The sequence below is a fragment of the Chanodichthys erythropterus genome, chromosome 7, assembly GCF_024489055.1.
Source record: "Chanodichthys erythropterus isolate Z2021 chromosome 7, ASM2448905v1, whole genome shotgun sequence".
In the NCBI taxonomy this organism is placed as follows: Eukaryota; Metazoa; Chordata; class Actinopteri; order Cypriniformes; family Xenocyprididae; genus Chanodichthys; species Chanodichthys erythropterus.
Window position 1 is genome coordinate 19,115,390 of NC_090227.1, and position 17,296 is coordinate 19,132,685.

The 17,296-nt window shown below is 42.2% G+C and overlaps 1 protein-coding gene across 1 annotated transcript in view; it reads left to right on the top strand.

Moving 5' to 3' along the window:
* Positions 1-3,160: 3,160 nt before the first annotated feature.
* The window catches only part of LOC137023152 (rho guanine nucleotide exchange factor 26-like), an 81,654-nt gene continuing 67,518 nt past the window's right edge, over positions 3,161-17,296 (top strand). The window contains exons 1-4 of the mRNA XM_067389856.1: positions 3,161-3,234; positions 3,427-4,631; positions 6,592-6,643; positions 14,495-14,640. Of these exons, the coding sequence (XP_067245957.1) occupies positions 3,474-4,631; positions 6,592-6,643; positions 14,495-14,640 (1,356 nt within the window). The 5' untranslated portion in view covers positions 3,161-3,234; positions 3,427-3,473. The remainder of the gene's footprint in view (positions 3,235-3,426; positions 4,632-6,591; positions 6,644-14,494; positions 14,641-17,296) is intronic.

Below are 17,296 nucleotides of genomic sequence, written 5' to 3' on the forward strand. Positions count from 1 at the left end.
TTTTCTTTAAATACATTACAGTTCTCAATGTTTAAGCACAGGTTACAACATGACATGTCACAGTACAGTTTAATGATAATACAAAGCTATTTTGTTAGTTAGACAGCAATAATAATGGAAAAAATAAAAACAAGTAAAAGTGCTTTCTTGTCGTTTCAGTAGCTGAATAAAATACAAGATAACTTGTGTAACTGAATTGTATTCAAACAAAAGATTTTCAGTGTGCAAGTTACCTGATTGATGACCGTGTTCTTTGAAGAGCAATATTAGAGAAGAATAGCAGCATTTACTACCTGGCCTAAATATATATATATATATATATATATATATATATATATATATATATATATATATATATAGTGAGAGAAAATACATAATAATATGATAAAGTAAATTTCTACACTTAAACATTAATAACAGGAGTGAAATTTACACTTTAAAAAATATGATTTATTTTATTGTAAGTGTTGGTAAAACACCTTTTCTGTCCTTGTCTGCCTCGCAAGAATCAAGTCAGCTGAAGCTCTTCCTTCAGTGCTGTATTTGAAGCATCTGTGGACAGTTGAGAGGAAAGTGTCTGCTGATTTGTCAGAGAACTAAGATAACAACTCAAGCACACTAGCTAGACTAGAATTAATTAATAAACGTGAATATTTTACTAATAGCTAACTTCTTATAAATGTATGTGGCAGCTAAGTATCAGTTAGCAGTTTACCAAACTAACGTTCGTTAATTTTATAACATGCACACACTCAATTTATATCATCAACGCGTAATCTTATGTTTTGGTAACAACTCTTAAAATTGTTTTATGAATTTATCGCTTCGTCTGATATTTACCTCTGAAAATACAGGACGCTGTCAGCGCGCGCAATAACTGAAAGGCAGCGGCCTAGAAAATGCGGTTCACAAAAATATATATATATAACGAAAACGTTATTTACAAGTATTTTCTGGATCCACACTTACCTTCTTATGATGTAAATCCTATGTGTAATCTCTTTATGATGAAAATACCGGACCCTGTCAGCGCGCGCAAGATTTGAATGGAGCAGGAGCGGGAACGAACGGCTCGCAACGTCAGGCTAAAAAACAAACAGTTCGGAAAAAAGAATTAAAAAAACATACAACATTGAAATTCTGATGTTATATTCTGGCATATGTGTTATTTAAAATAGTATTATGAATTCATAACATACCATTTACGTTTTCTCAGCCTCAGAAAATAACGGACGCTGTCTTCCTCTGCGCGCGCAAGAGAAGAGCTGCAGTGAGGCAGTGGGGGAGGGGAAAGAACAGACTCGAGAGTCAAGATTCCAAAAAAGATTCGATTCAGTGGCGTCAGGAATTGAGAGTCTGATTCAGCTCAAAATGCGAGTCCTGAAATGTCTGTGCGTGATATATTATGAGAACATAAATACTAATAAAATTATATGGACGTTCTGAGAATGTTGTTCTAAGAACGTTTTCTATCAACATTATGAGAACGTTCATCAAGTATAAATAACGTCCTAAGATGTTCCAAGAACGTTGTTCCCAAAACGTTTTATAATAACATTATGATAACATTCAGAAAGTATAATAACGTTATAAGGACGTTCTGAGAATGTTGTTCTAATAACGTTTTCTATCAACATTATGCGTACGTTCATCAAGTACAAATAACGTCCTAAAGATGTTCCAAGAACGTTGTTCCCAGAACGTTTTATAATAACATTATGATAACATTCAGAAAATACTAATAACGTTATAAGGACGTTCTGAGAATGTTGTTCTAATAACGTTTTCTATCAACATTATGAGAACGTTCATCAAGTACAAATAACGTCCTAAGGATGTTCCAAGAACGTTGTTCCCAAAACGTTTTATGATAACATGATAACATTCAGAAAATACTAATAACGTTAAGGACGGTCTGAGAATGTTGTTCTAACGTTTTCTATCAACATTATGCGAACGTTCATCAAGTACAAATAACGTCCTAAGGATGTTCCAAGAACGTTGTTCCCAAAACGTTTTATGATAACATTATGATAACATTCAGAAAATACTAATAACGTTATAAGAACGTTCTGAGAATGTTGTTCTAATAACGTTTTCTATCAACATTATGCGAACGTTCATCAAGTATAAATAACGTCCTAAAGTTGTTCCAAGAACGTTGTTCCCAAAACGTTTTATGATAACATTATGATAACATTCAGAAAATACTAATAACGTTATAAGAACGTTCTGAGAATGTTGTTCTAATAACGTTTTCTATCAACATTATGCGAACGTTCATCAAGTACAAATAACGTCCTAAAGATGTTCCAAGAACGTTGTTCCCAGAACGTTTTCTCTAAACGTTATAAGAACGTTAATAACGTTATAAGAACGTTCCAAAACATTATTTTAATAACGTTTTGTACTAACATTCACACAACTTTTAAAGAACGTTAGTGAATGTTCTGGGAACGTTCCCTGTTAGCTGGGCTCAAAACGTATTTAGAGATATCTCGAATTTAATTTCTTACTAGTCTAATTACAACTGCAGATATCTCTAATTATCATTCTGACTAATCAATTTATAATTATGACTAGTCATACAATTGTAATTATATCTATATTAATGGATAGTGAAACCATTTTCCGCCTGCCATACACCCTCCTATATCTTTGAACACTGCAAAAATAGCAAAACACCACATGATGGCGCAATGTATTCACCGTTATGCACGACGCAACTTAGGATGATCTCTAGCTATATTTGATCACTAAATATTAATAAAAAAATTAGTTATTGGAAATAGTAGACAAATAATAATAATAATAATTTGGTGTATTAAGACTTTCTGTTACTAACCACCCCTTTCAAAGACACTGTGCGTCTCAGTTGAGGCAGACACCATTGGGACACTCACACTAGCTCACATGACGTCACGTGAACTTGGGAACACTTGTGCCCTCCCTGCACTACTACAGTCTCAATCTGACAACACACTGCAAAAACGCAAAGCGCACCTTGTGACGACAGTTAAACAACGCAAACTTTCTGGAGTTTAGAGCATATATATATATATATATATATATATATATATATATATATATATATATATATATATATATATATATATATATATTTTTTTTTTTTTTTTTTTTTTTTTTTTAATTTATCGAGGGAAATGGAATGGAATTCTTTCATACGGGCTGAAAAACAGCAGTAGAGAGCAAGGTTATAGTCTTCACTCAGAGGTATGCTGTATTTCTTTCTATAAATCTTGTAAAGTTTTCGCGCGAGCACTGATTGTTGTTTTTGTGAACGAGGGTTATTAACGCGCGATGAAGCGCGATGAATCTTGTGTACAGAGGATGAGGATGAGGGGTATTTATTTATTTATTTGTTTATTGACTTACACTCATGCAACTTTGCCCTCTCTCTTTCAGTTCAGACAAGGGTTAGAATGATTGCTGAGTGATTGAGTGGACTCATTATGGATCTTGGCAACGAAGTGGATCTCTCCAACAACAATATCACTCCTCTTTGGAAAAGACGGAGCGAAAATAACATGAAGCCCAAGCCCAGACCTCACAGTTACCAAATAGATGGTGTTCTTATGACAGACTTTCCTGCGGATGATAGGTGCATGTTCACTCTCACTCAGCCGGCTGAGAAGATCAGCACCACTGCGTCAAACACTACAGTGCTGAAACACACTCTCAACAAACCCACAAGGAAGACTAGGGTGGTTCGGAGCATCAGTATTGGATATTTATCTAACGGCCGGTTCTCTCTGTCAAAATTTACTAAATCGGACAATGATAACAATGCAGAGGCTACTTCTTCCCCTAAAACACCATTGTTGCCCACAAAGAATGAGAATGGACTCAGTGTTTGGCATGACATAACAGAGCCCCTTAAATGTCTCTCTAGTCAGCTCACCCTCACCTCTCAAAGGGATCAGATTGTTTTTGGGGATGTGTCTCCACCTCCAGACACAGTGTCACCAAAACCTATCACCTCAAACATATCACCTCAGATCTCCACACGGTCACGCCAATCGCAGGATGTCCCTGGGTCTCCCATTGGCCTCCGGAGCTCCCCGCTTCACAGTTCCACCTCCAGCATCCCCTCCATTTCCTCCAACCTTAGCCTTCCCTTAGACCCCCTAATGCCCTGCAGCCCCTCCACTGCTGAAAGGCCGGGGGGCATCCTGTTGCAGCGGCAGAGTTCCGGGTCATCTCAGGGCTCGGAGGGCAAGCAGCCCCCTTCCCCAATAATACTGAGCACCCATAGTCCTGCAGCGCAGAAGATGGGCACCCAACAGATCATCCCCAGGGGTCTGGTCTCTGACTCACGCTTCAGCAAGCCCTCTCAAAAATGTATGGACACTGGTAAAGGTGCCTTCCGACCACGAAGCATGTTTGAGACTTCTTCTTTCTCTACCAGTAAGGATGATGAACTGGATAGAGATGAGAATGCAGGACTACTGACAAGAGGTCAGCGCTCAAAATCATATCGCCGGGCAATGGTCAGTGGTGTAGATATAGAAATTCCATCATTAGACCCAAAGGCCAAACGCCTGTCCCAACCTGTGCTGAAAGGAGTCGCTGAAGAGAGACAGTCTAACCTGAGTCCACCCAAGAGCAAAGTAAGTTGAATGCTAAATATTGTAAAAAAAATTATGTTGTGGTCATAATGTGGATGCATCCCAAAACTTTTGGAAATCCTAATATGTGTATTGTTTTGTAATTATAGAGGTATTGTTTTTTACTGCTCAATGAAGGAGAGATTGTGTATACAGAGTAGGATCAGTTCTAACGTCACCTGAATCTGCTGTTAAAATATAAATCATCTACACGCCATTCACCCGAACCTATGATTTTCTCTGATTTAGGTTTCGTCAAATTACAATTAATCTAATTTTCTTAAGTCAAGTGTGATGATATGGTAACATACAATGTTACATTTAAAACAACTGATTTTAGTGTTTAGTAATTTTATTGATTTAGACAAAATATTCTATAATTTTAATATTACCCATTTACCATTTTTAATATTGATGTACTGCATGCCTTTTATGATGCATAAGAAGCACTTGCTTATGGGTTCAAACTTGAGAATAAATGGCAGTAAATAGTGCCCTTTAACAGATTTGTGATTGAGCAGTATTTAGGTCTGTGACCACTGCCTTCAAATTAACCCTGTCAGGCAGCACTATCTAAAGACAAAGGTGACATATTTATGATCAAAAAGGTCAAAGATTGCATGTGACAGTAGGCAGAATTTGTGGGCATTGTGAACAATGACAGCACACTGTGATCGTGGACCTAACAGCCCAATAAAACTACCATTTCATTCCTTTAAAGGTGCCGTAGAACGTGTTTTCAAAAGATGTAATATAAGTCTAAGGTGTCCCCTGAATGTTTCTGTGAAGTTTCAGCTCAAAATACCCCATAGATTTTTTTTTATTCATTTTTTTAACTGCCTATTTTGGGGCATCATTAAATATGTGCCGATTCAGGCTGCGGCCCCTTTAAATCCTCGCGCTCCCTGCCCCCGGAGCTCGCGCTTGTCTTAAACAGCATAAACAAAGTTCACACAGCTAATATAACCCTCAAAATGGATCTTTACAAAGTCTTCGTCATGCAGCATGTCTAATCGTGTAAGTACAGTGTTTATTTGGATGTTAACATTTTATTCTGAATGAGTTTGAGGCTATGTTTCATGGCTAACGGGCTAATGCTAACATTACACACTGTTGGAGAGATTTATAAAGAATGAAGTTGTGTTTATGAATTCTACAGACTGCAAGTGTTTTAAAATTTTTGTCTCCGTGAATACAGTAAGAAACGATGGTAACTTTAACCACATTTAACAGTACATTAGCAACATGCTAATGAAACATTTAGAAAGACAATTTACAAATATCACTAAAAATATGATATCATGGATCATGTCAGTTATTATTGCTCCATCTGCCATTTTTCACTATTGTCCTTGCTTGCTTACCTAGTCTGATGATTCAGCTGTGCACATCCAGATGTTACTGCCTGTCCTTGTTTAATGCCTTGAACATGTGCTGGCATATGAAAATATTGGGGGCGTACATATTAATGATCCCGACTGTTACGTAACAGTCGGTGTTATGTTGAGATTCGCCTGTTCTTCTGAGGTCTTTTAAACAAATGAGATTTATATTAGAAGGAGGAAACAATGGTGTTTGAGACTCACTGTATGTCATTCCCATGTACTGAACTCTTGTTATTCAACTATGCCAAGGTAAATTACATTTTTAATTCTAGGAAAATATATGTAAATAGGTAAATAGGAAAATATAGGTAAATATTTGAACAATATTTTAGCAATATTTGAAAATTGGCTAGTTTTGTGGGTGTATTATTCTAGGGAGCCAATAACTGTGGTCTGGTCAGCATGTATTAAAGAAATACATTTGTTTAATAATGTGATTTTCCCCCACTTTCACATTTTTTTATGTCAATGAAAGGTTAGTCTTTCAAGAATTTTTTTGAATAAAAGATCAAATACATAAACAATGTCAAAATCTAATTTGTCAAGCCCAACTAATCAATCACTTATGGTTTCTGCAGAATGTGGAGCGGAAGAAAGGCCTCCCAACCCAGCGGACGTTTGACAGTGAGGGTAAGCATTGGAGCATTCTCCAGACCTTTCTGTCTGCTATAGAGCACACCCAACCGAGGCTAGGTAAACTCTGCTTCATTTGATATGCATGATGAAATGTTTTCATCTATGATAGATCCTTTAATCAGGGCTCTACAGTGCAACCATTCTGTGCTGAATTTCATTTTTTCATATAGCCTATATTGTGTAAAATATGTACGTGTGTGATTGGCTGACGAATTTCACTCTGCAAGAAATAGTGTAAGTAAAGTTTAACTGAAATGAATACTTCACTTAGGGGTATGGTGTCTTTTATCAACACAAAGTAACATATTGTTGTACAAACCCTATTCCAAAAAAGTTGGGACACAGGACAAATTGTGAATAAAAAAGGAATGCAATAATTTACAAATCTCATAAACTTATATTTTATTCACAATAGAATATAGATAACAATGTTGAAAGTGAGACATTTTGAAATGTCATGCCAAATATTGGCTCATTTTGGATTTCATGAGAGCTACACATTCCAAACAAGTTGAGACAGATAGCAATAAGAGGCCGGATAAGTTAAATGTGTCATGATCACCAGTGAGAGTGCCCTATCAGCCACTAGAGGGCACTCCATCCCGGACTCTCATTTCCACCCATTGCATTCACTACATTACCCATAACGCACTCCCCGGACTCATTATCACCATTTCATTGCACCCAGCTGTTTTGTGTTTCATCATTAGTGTCTGTCTATTTATACTCAGTTGTTTCTGTCCTTGGTTGTGGTTTATTGTAATTGTTACGTGCACCGTTTTGTTTCTCTGGCTTTGTGTTTTATGGACTGGTTATTCTGGATTTTGACCCTTGCCTGCCTTTGGATTAACGTTTCTGGATTCCTCAATAAGTACTTATGCTGCAACTGGATCTCAACATCTTGTTCTTGCGTGCCCGTGACAGAATAAACCACCCCCAAGGGATCCAGCAGCATGAGTGTTCGGATTCGTCCTCCAGCCTCCATTGGAGAGCGAATGGCTCTGTTTCGGGCAGTATTGGCTCTGCGACAGGAGGGAGCAGAGGTAGGAGGTTTTGCCCAGTTTTTCTGGACAATGGCAAGAGGACTGCGTTATAATGATGCAGCGCAAAAGGAGATATTCAATAGATGCCTGGATGACCCTCTTCCTCAGTGTGAGTTGGAGGGGCTCCGGACCCTGGATTTTTGGGGTTTCGTTTTCTACCTTGAAGATCGGGGTCGGAGGACCTCACCTGATCTACCAACCAGTGAGTCCGATCCAGCCTGTGAGTTCGCTCCAGAGTCCACCGAGGAGATGGACACAGGTACATCGTCTATCTCACGTAAAAGGAGGAAGAGGAGGAGAAAGGCTCCAGCCAGTGAGTCCGCTCCAGCCAGTGAGTCCACTCCAGAGCTCGTTCCAGTCAGTGAGTCCACTCTAGTCAGTGAGTCCACTCCAGAGCCCGCTCCAGTCAGTGAATCCACTCCAGAGCCCGCTCCAGTCAGTAAGTCCACTCCAGAGCCCGCTCCAGTTAGTGACTCCACTCCAGAGCCCGCTCCAGTCAGTGAGTCCACTCCAGAGCCCGCTCCAGTCAGTGAGTCCACTCCAGAGCCCGCTCCAGTCAGTGAGTCCACTCCAGAGCCCGCTCCAGTCAGTGAGTCCACTCCAGAGCCCGCTCCAGTCAGTGAGTCCACTCCAGAGCCCGCTCCAGTCAGTGAGTCCACTCCAGAGCCCGCTCCAGTCAGTGAGTCCACTCCAGAGCCCGCTCCAGTCAGTGAGTCCTCTCCAGAGCCCGCTCCAGTCAGTGAGTCCACTCCAGAGCCCGCTCCAGTCAGTGAGTCCACTCCAGAGTCCGCTCCAGCCAGTGGGTCTACTACAGAGCCCGCTCCAGCCAGTGAGTCCGCTCCAGCCAGTGAGTCCGCTCCAGTACGGCATGCTCTCCCTATCAATCCAGTGATGGCCAAGAGGGCTGTCCTCACGTTCTATGTTGTGGCGGTTTTGCGTGCCTGGAGGATGCTCCTAGAGCAGCCCCAGCCTGAGCACGCTGCCGTCCCAGAGCAGCCCCAGCCTGAGCACGCTGCCGTCCCAGAGCAGCCCCAGCCTGAGCACGCTGCCGTCCCAGAGCAGCCCCAGCCTGAGCACGCTGCCGTCCCAGAGCAGCCCCAGCCTGAGCACGCTGCCGTCCCAGAGCAGCCCCAGCCTGAGCACGCTGCCGTCCCAGAGCAGCCCCAGCCTGAGCACGCTGCCGTCCCAGAGCAGCCCCAGCCTGAGCACGCTGCCGTCCCAGAGCAGCCCCAGCCTGAGCACGCTGCCGTCCCAGAGCAGCCCCAGCCTGAGCACGCTGCCGTCCCAGAGCAGCCCCAGCCTGAGCACGCTGCCGTCCCAGAGCAGCCCCAGCCTGAGCACGCTGCCGTCCCAGAGCAGCCCCAGCCTGAGCACGCTGCCGTCCCAGAGCAGCCCCAGCCTGAGCACGCTGCCGTCCCAGAGCAGCCCCAGCCTGAGCACGCTGCCGTCCCAGAGCAGCCCCAGCCTGAGCACGCTGCCGTCCCAGAGCAGCCCCAGCCTGAGCACGCTGCCGTCCCAGAGCAGCCCCAGCCTGAGCACGCTGCCGTCCCAGAGCAGCCCCAGCCTGAGCACGCTGCCGTCCCAGAGCAGCCCCAGCCTGAGCACGCTGCCGTTCCAGAGCAGCCTGAGCACGCTGCCGTTCCAGAGCAGCCCCAGCCTGAGCACGCTGCCGTTCCAGAGCAGCCCCAGCCTGAGCACGCTGCCGTTCCAGAGCAGCCCCAGCCTGAGCACGCTGCCGTTCCAGAGCAGCCTCAGCCTGAGCACGCTGCCGTTCCAGAGCAGCCCCAGCCTGAGCACGCTGCCGTCCCAGAGCAGCCCCAGTCTGAGCCCGCTGCCATCCCTGAGTCCTCCGCTCTCCCTGATACGGCCACGGAGACCGTTACCGAGCTGTCCGCTCTCCTTGATACGGCCACGGAGGCCGCGCCACCGAAGCGCCTTGCCCTGCCGGCGCCACCGAAGCGCCTTGCCCTGCCGGCGCCACCGAAGCGCCTTGCCCTGCCGCCTGAGCAGCCCGAGCCTGGTACCATCACCGAGCTGTCCGCTCCCCTTGATACGGCCACGGAGGCCGTCACCGAGCTGTCCGCTCTCTCTGATACGGCCACGGAGGCCGTCACCGAGCTGTCCGCTCTCCCTGATATGGCCATGAAGCACCCTTGGCCTACTGCCCTGCCGCCGTCCAAGCCTTCTGCCCTGCCGCCACCGCCCAGATCTTCTGTCCTGCCGCCATCATCCAAGCCTTCTGCCCTGCCGCCGCTGCCCAGGCTTTCTGCCCTGCCGCCACTGCCCAGGCCGTCTGAACCGTTGGAACCAGCCTGGTCAGTTCCTCCGGCCCCACCCTGGCAATCAGCCAGGATTCCAGACCCGCTGGAACCAGCCTGGTCAGTTCCTCCAGCGCCACCTTGGCAACCAGCCAGGACTCCAGACCCCGGGGAACCCGCCTGGTCAGTTCTTCCAGCGCCGCCCTGGCATTCAGCCAGGACCCCGACTCTCTTGAGCCCCCCGTGGTTTGTTCCTCCGGCTCCCCCCTGGCCTTCGGTTGGGGGTTCTGGTCCTGGCCCACCATCCCTCCCCCTGATCCTCCACCTGTCCACCTCCCTCCTGGGTTTTTAGTGTTTTTGTTTTTTTTGGACTGGTGGAGCGTCTGGTAGCCGCTCCTTTGAGGGGGGGTAATGTCATGATCACCAGTGAGAGTGCCCTATCAGCCACTAGAGGGCACTCCATCCCGGACTCTCATTTCCACCCATTGCATTCACTACATTACCCATAACGCACTCCCCGGACTCATTATCACCATTTCATTGCACCCAGCTGTTTTGTGTTTCATCATTAGTGTCTGTCTATTTATACTCAGTTGTTTCTGTCCTTGGTTGTGGTTTATTGTATTGTTACGTGCACCGTTTTGTTTCTCTGGCTTTGTGTTTTATGGACTGGTTATTCTGGATTTTGACCCTTGCCTGCCTTTGGATTAACGTTTCTGGATTCCTCAATAAATACTTATGCTGCAACTGGATCTCAACATCTTGTTCTTGCGTGCCCGTGACAAAATGTACATATAAGGAACAGCTGGAGGACCAATTTGCAACTTATTAGGTCAATTGTCAACATGATTGGGTATAAAAAGAGCCTCTCAGAGTGACAGTGTCTCTCAGAAGTCAAGATGGGCAGAGGATCACCAATTCCCCCAATGCTGTGGCGAAAAATAGTGGAGCAATATCAGAAAGGAGTTTCTCAGAGAAAAATTGCAACTTTTATCAGTTATCATCATCTACAGTGCATAATATCATCCAAAGATTCAGAGAATCTGGAACAATTTCTGTGCGTAAGGGTCAAGGCCAGAAAACCATACTGGATGCCCATGATCTTCAGGCCCTTAGACGGCGCTGCATCACATACAGGAATGCTAATGTAATGGAAAATTAACATGGGCTCAGGAATACTTCCAGAAAACATTGTCGGTGAACACAATCCACCATGCCATTTGCCGTTGCCGGCTAAAACTCTACAGGTCAAAAAAGAAGCCATATCTAAACATGATCCAGAAGCGCAGGTGTTTTCTCTGGGCCAAGGCTCATTTAAAAATGGACTGGGACTGTGGTAAAGTGGAAAACTGTTCTGTGGTCAGATGAATCAAAATTTGAAGTTCTTTTTGGAAAACTGGGACGCCATGTCATCCGGACTAAAGAGGACAAAGACAACCCAAGTTCTTATCAGCTCTCAGTTCAGAAGCCTGCATCTCTGATGGTATGGGGTTGCATGAGTGCGTGCGGCATGGGCAGCTTACACATCTGGAAAGGCACCATCAATGCTGAAAGGTATATCCAAGTTCTAGAGCAACATATGCTCCCATCCAGACGTCGTATCTTTCAGGGGAGACCTTGTATTTTCCAACATGACAATGCCAGACCACATACTGCATCAATTACAACATGGCTGTGTAGAAGAAGGATCCGGGTACTGAAATGGCCATCCTGCAGTCCAGATCTTTCACCCATAGAAAACATTTGGCGCATCATAAAGAGGAAGATGCGACAAAGAAGACCTAAGACAGTTGAGCAACTAGAAGCCTGTATTAGACAAGAATGGGACAACATTCCTATTCTTAAACTTGAGCAACTTGTCGTCTCAGTCCCCAGACGTTTGCAGACTGTTATAAAAAGAAGAGGGGATGCCACACAGTGGTAAACATGGCCTTGTCCCAACTTTTTTGAGATGTGTTGATGCCATGAAATTTATCAGTTTAAAAATCTCAGTTTAAACATTTGATATGTCATCTATGTTGTATTCTGAATAAAATATTGAAATTTGAAACTTCCACATCATTGCATTCTGTTTTTATTCACAATTTGTACAGTGTCCCAACTTTTTTGGAATCGGGTTCATATATAGACACTATGCGATGCAGACAAATCTGAAAATGTAAGGGAATGCGTGTGTTAATGTGTGAGGAATTTTTTTTTTGTTTATCATTTTGCCTGTGCCAACTGCATACATTTTGACAGAAGTGTGTATTTTTATTGGAATTTTAATTTCACCCTCATTTCCTTTCGTAAAGCTATTTGACACTAGGTACACAAAACAGATACTTGTAGGGCCAAATATCCCCATTGAAAAACGCCTGAGGCCATTTTTTATTTTTAATTTTTTTTTTGCTTTTGTGGGAAAACGGCTTATCATTTAATTAATTGACAGCCCATCAGCTAATCTTTAACATGTTTGTCTGGAAACATTTGTTTTGGATTGATCTATTTTTAGAGTTTACACTGAAGAAAATGCTGTTTTATAAGAGAAGGCAAAATATAATTAAATATAACAGTAGGCGAAAAGTGTCCATATAACCTACTACTTCCGGCGAGATTCTGAAGTGCTCATTTGCTGGACACTTTACTATCCAATGAGGCCACAGGAGAGGATTTATTAATGGTTAGTTAAGCTGACACTGGTAGGTCACATGACAGTAAAAACATGGCGGATGTAGTACGTCCGAATTTCACTCATACTACCCACATTCATGCTATATTGAACATACTTTTTTTTAACGGTCACAAAGTTCAAATTCAAATGTAGTGCCTACTCAGACAATATGTGATTTCGCATGCAGCACATCTCTGGATGTATCCTTCACTGCCTTTCATATCCCACAACCCTGTGCGTTCCATTCCATGAAAGCTGAGCTAAAAAATAAAGATGGTGTCTAAAAGATGCGGTTTGTGGTCAGTTTTTGTGTAAATGCACATTTTTGACCAACGTTTTCCATTTTTAATGTAATTTCTAGTGCAAAATTGCTATTGCAGTAATTAAATATTCACTTGGTTATTACCAAAGCTCGTTCTATTTTTTTTTTTTTTTTTGAAGATCATTAAACTGTAATGCTGCCTCAGAAGCCTGTTCGAAATCAGTTTCGTGAGGTACCATCATGCGCAAACGCAAAAAGACATTGCCTGCTAAGCCAGAGAGGCAAAACAGCTGCCCAAGTTTTTGGATGCAGCCCTGGTCTTTACAAATACACATAGCTATCTGATCAGAGAAAACATATGAAGTGACCACATGTAAACAGGCCCTAATTTGCAATGTGTGATCTTATCTGACTGAGCAATCATTTGATCTAAACGTAAGTAACGTGATTTATTTTAAAACATTTATGTTTTCATTTGGTCAAAACAAAGGCAGCAGATATGAGATATATACTTGCTCAGATGACTTTTTTTTTTTTTTTTTTTTTTAAGATATATGCCTAGAAGTATGTATCATAGTAGTATGTATCATATGGATGATGTATTTTGGCATCACAGATTCTACGTCTTAGAAGTATGACCAAAATAAGAATTTTCACCGGAAACAATCATCTGCACAAGTAAGTAACATGTCTGCCTCTTTTGTTCTGACCAACTGAGAAAAAAGTATTACAATTGCGCTGCCAATGGTGATTAAATCTAACGATCGCTTAGCTTGGATCACGTCAAACCATGCTTATTATTATTATTTTGTAATTTCACAATCCCAAGCATTGTGTGACTATGTGTATTTAGTGTGTATTAGCATTACCTGTAGATTTCAATTTCTGTAGCCAGTCCGCAGTCCGAAGTCTTTTGCTTTTGACTTCGGGTTAATCTCCAGCTGTCACTAATGTTGGGGTTAATCTCCAGTTGTCACAAATGATTTTCATTTAGACCTTTCTGGATTACAGTCCACCAGCAAAATGATAAGTTTTTGTGAGAAAAGGCTATAAATGATCTGCTACCAGCAGCATGAGACTCCTTCTTCATGTAAACAGAACATGCTCTTGCTCATTTGGCAACACAACCTTATTTCTGCAGTGACTTCATTCATTATGTGTCCTATAACACTGTCTGATGTTTATGTTTTACATGGTGTGAGAAAGTCACATAAACCACGCACAATCCAATCAGAGCAGTCAGAATGAAATGGATTTCCAGAAATGCAATTTGAATAGGATTTCATAACACATATGAATGTAACTCGAGACATATTTGTACACAGCCATGTAAAGGTCGGCAATATCTGCTAATCAGGCAGTTTTCGTGTTGAAAATGCTAATTGATTCAAATGAAGCAGAGAATCATTTCTATGAACCAATGCATTAAAACGCATTCATTTTAATTTTACATTTGATACATTTTTAAAGATGAAACACAGAAGATAGATTAATGTCTGTGCAAACTGGTCACAGGCATGTGAAATAGTATGTTAAGTATGTGAAATATGTAGTTCAGACTGTACCATAAGGTGGTCATTTCTAGGAATGTTTTCACAATCTTACAAAATTACTGTTTTGTTTTTTCAGAGGATGAAGTTCTGTACCAGAATTACCAAGAGAAAGCCCTGCACAATGATTCTGATGAGGACACTGAGCCCAAACAACCTCAGCCAGATGAAGGCATTGTGGTCCAATACAAACCCATCCGGACGTCATGGAGTCAACTTAGTGTGGTAAGGAGCTATGGAGGCACATAGGCACACCTTTCAAAATTTTTGAGTTTTGATGGACACATACAGTGGTACACAAATTGATATTTGTTTATGAACAAGCTCTGTTTTGCTGGGTGCTCTAGCCTCAGTTTTGCTTCACAGAGAGCAAGGGAATGAAAGCAGGTGGTTTTTATCCAAATGTAGGAGGGAAATAGAAGGAGAGTGGTCTGGGATAAACTTGTCCATTGGGAAATGGTCTGGCAAGCCTCCAGTTCCTTGGCAAATAACGGATAATTCTTCCTCATGGAAAAATTTAAAAAATGTAGAGAGATAAAACAGTGTAGTGACTCCAGTTATGGAATTACGTTATCAGGTTTGGAGGGCTTTAATGCTATTTTCCACTTAGGTGTTCTGTCCCCAGTGTTTTTGTTTACTAATATCTGGGAATGTTTAAGAAGGAATGCTGTAATACTAATGTTGAGAGAAAAGCAAACTGTATCATTGTTATGAACCAACAACCACCAGCAGAAAGAATGAGCAAAAGAATGTTAGAATGCTAGAAAGAGAGAAAGAGATAAAAATGGAGAGTGTAGGAGGCAAAGCAGAAAAAAAAATATCTATTTAGGCAAACAATCAGAGAAACTCAAAGAATGTAGAATGACGCGAAAAAAGAAAGAACAAAGTGTACGAAAAGAAGAGGGGAAAGTGTATAAGCGGTATAAGCAGATTTGAAACGGTTGGAGTAAATGGGCTTATGAGGGATCTCTGGTTGTGTGGTGTACTGTTGGTTTTGGCAGTAGGGCATGCAGCTTTAAAGAACTACTATCAGGATTTACTAAAGACTCGCAGTGCAAATTAGTGCTGAAAAGGCATGGACTGAGTTGTTTTTGCAGCTGACCTTGCACATTCCTAGCATTAGGATCCTTTTAAAGGTAATGCTATTTTTAGTCCTGTATCGCTCTTCTTTTCTCGTCATCTCATTAACATGCCAGTGGGTGGGGCTAACATTGCAATGATGAAGTAGGCATTGATTTATTCTGTGGAGGTGGCGTTTCACCTGTCATAGATAGGCACATTCCGGGACGAGTCGTTCATTGGGCCTGGTGTCAATATCAATATTATTAATAATTTTTTTTTGGACTAACAAGGAAGTTTTCAGTTCTGATTCTGTTCAGGATATTCCTATTGTGCGATGACCTCTTATATATCAAAAGCTTAAGGAAAAGTTGCTTTTTCAATTCCCTTTAAAGGTGTGGGGTGGATAAGTGTTTGTGGAAAAGGTGTCATTAGCTACTTTTTTTAAAGATGTGATGCTCTTAGCAATTTAGTTGGAGGTTGGCAGCTAATTCCACCAGAAAGGAGCAGAGAGAGTGAAGGTTTTGGAGAGTGACTTTGTGCCTTGTTGTAAAGGAACAACAAGTCATCACTCAGTGACCATAGCTGGAGGGAGGGAGCATTGTAGCAGTGCATTGAGATAGGGAAGTGCTGTTCCAATGGCTGTCATGAAAACCAGCATCAAAACCTTAAATTTGATTATGTCTGCAACTTGCAGTCAGTGGCGTGAAATCAGGAGGTGTGTGACATGGGTTCTCTTCTCTTTGGCTGATTGAAGAACAGATGCCACTTTGTGGATCATCTGAAGAGGCTTAAGTCTTGTTTATAGATTCGCCTGGCTCCGCACTGCGAGCCTCTGCTGCTAAGGGAACGTCAGTGGCCTGGACTGCATTTATTTGTGGGGACGTGCTTGTACTTCCCTCTACCATGATATGAACTAGTGGCACATGTGTATTACAGAGAAAACAAGACAGTAGAAAGGAAGAAAAAGAAAAGGACACTTTGTTTGCATTCTTGCTCAGCTGACTCGCACAGGTAGACTGGCAGGTGTTTACCTAAATAGTTTTTCAAACAAAGGAGGGCTTCCCACAAAGGCTGCCACTTCAAGAATGCATATTGCGTAAACTCATTCATCAGGACATGGAACGAGCTGTTATAAATGTAAATAAAGTTAATTGGACTGCAGACAGTTGTGTTTTCACTTTTCGTCTTTACTATGCACCATTCCCATTGATATCAATTTACAGTATTCTTCTAGCACTTCTAGTGTGTAGGTGCCTAAATCACCATTTATTTGTTGATAGCTCTTTCTCTCACATGCGTGCAAATAAAGAATGCAAGACAGTCTGACATACTGCGTAATTGAGAGTTGTAGTCATTGGAGGATGTATTGCTGCCTTAAAGTGTGCAGAATAAGTATTTAAAGAGTTAAGATGGTTTGGGATTGTGAAATTACAAAATGTATGAAAAGCACTTGGTGGCTTGGCCGGATTCCTTTGTAATGCGCAGATGTTTACAATAACTAGACCATTTGATCATAAGACTTCTCTGCTGCTGTCTGCCACCCATATTCCATGGAAAAATGGTGGCAAAACCCCAGTACCAAACTGCTTTTAATTTCGTTTTACTTGATTTCTCAGAAATTTCAGTTCTCTCCAGCAAGAGGGAGAGGTGTTTAGAGATAGGAAGGTACACATTTTGAGGTCATGTTACGTTACATCATCCTTTGAAGTGTCCCTGACAGCTTTGTACAGGAATCTGGACGAGAGTTATCTGGGTGGAGTTGTTATCAGACTTTTCACCACTCCTACTTCTGTCTCTTACTGTCCCAGTTAACTATTTG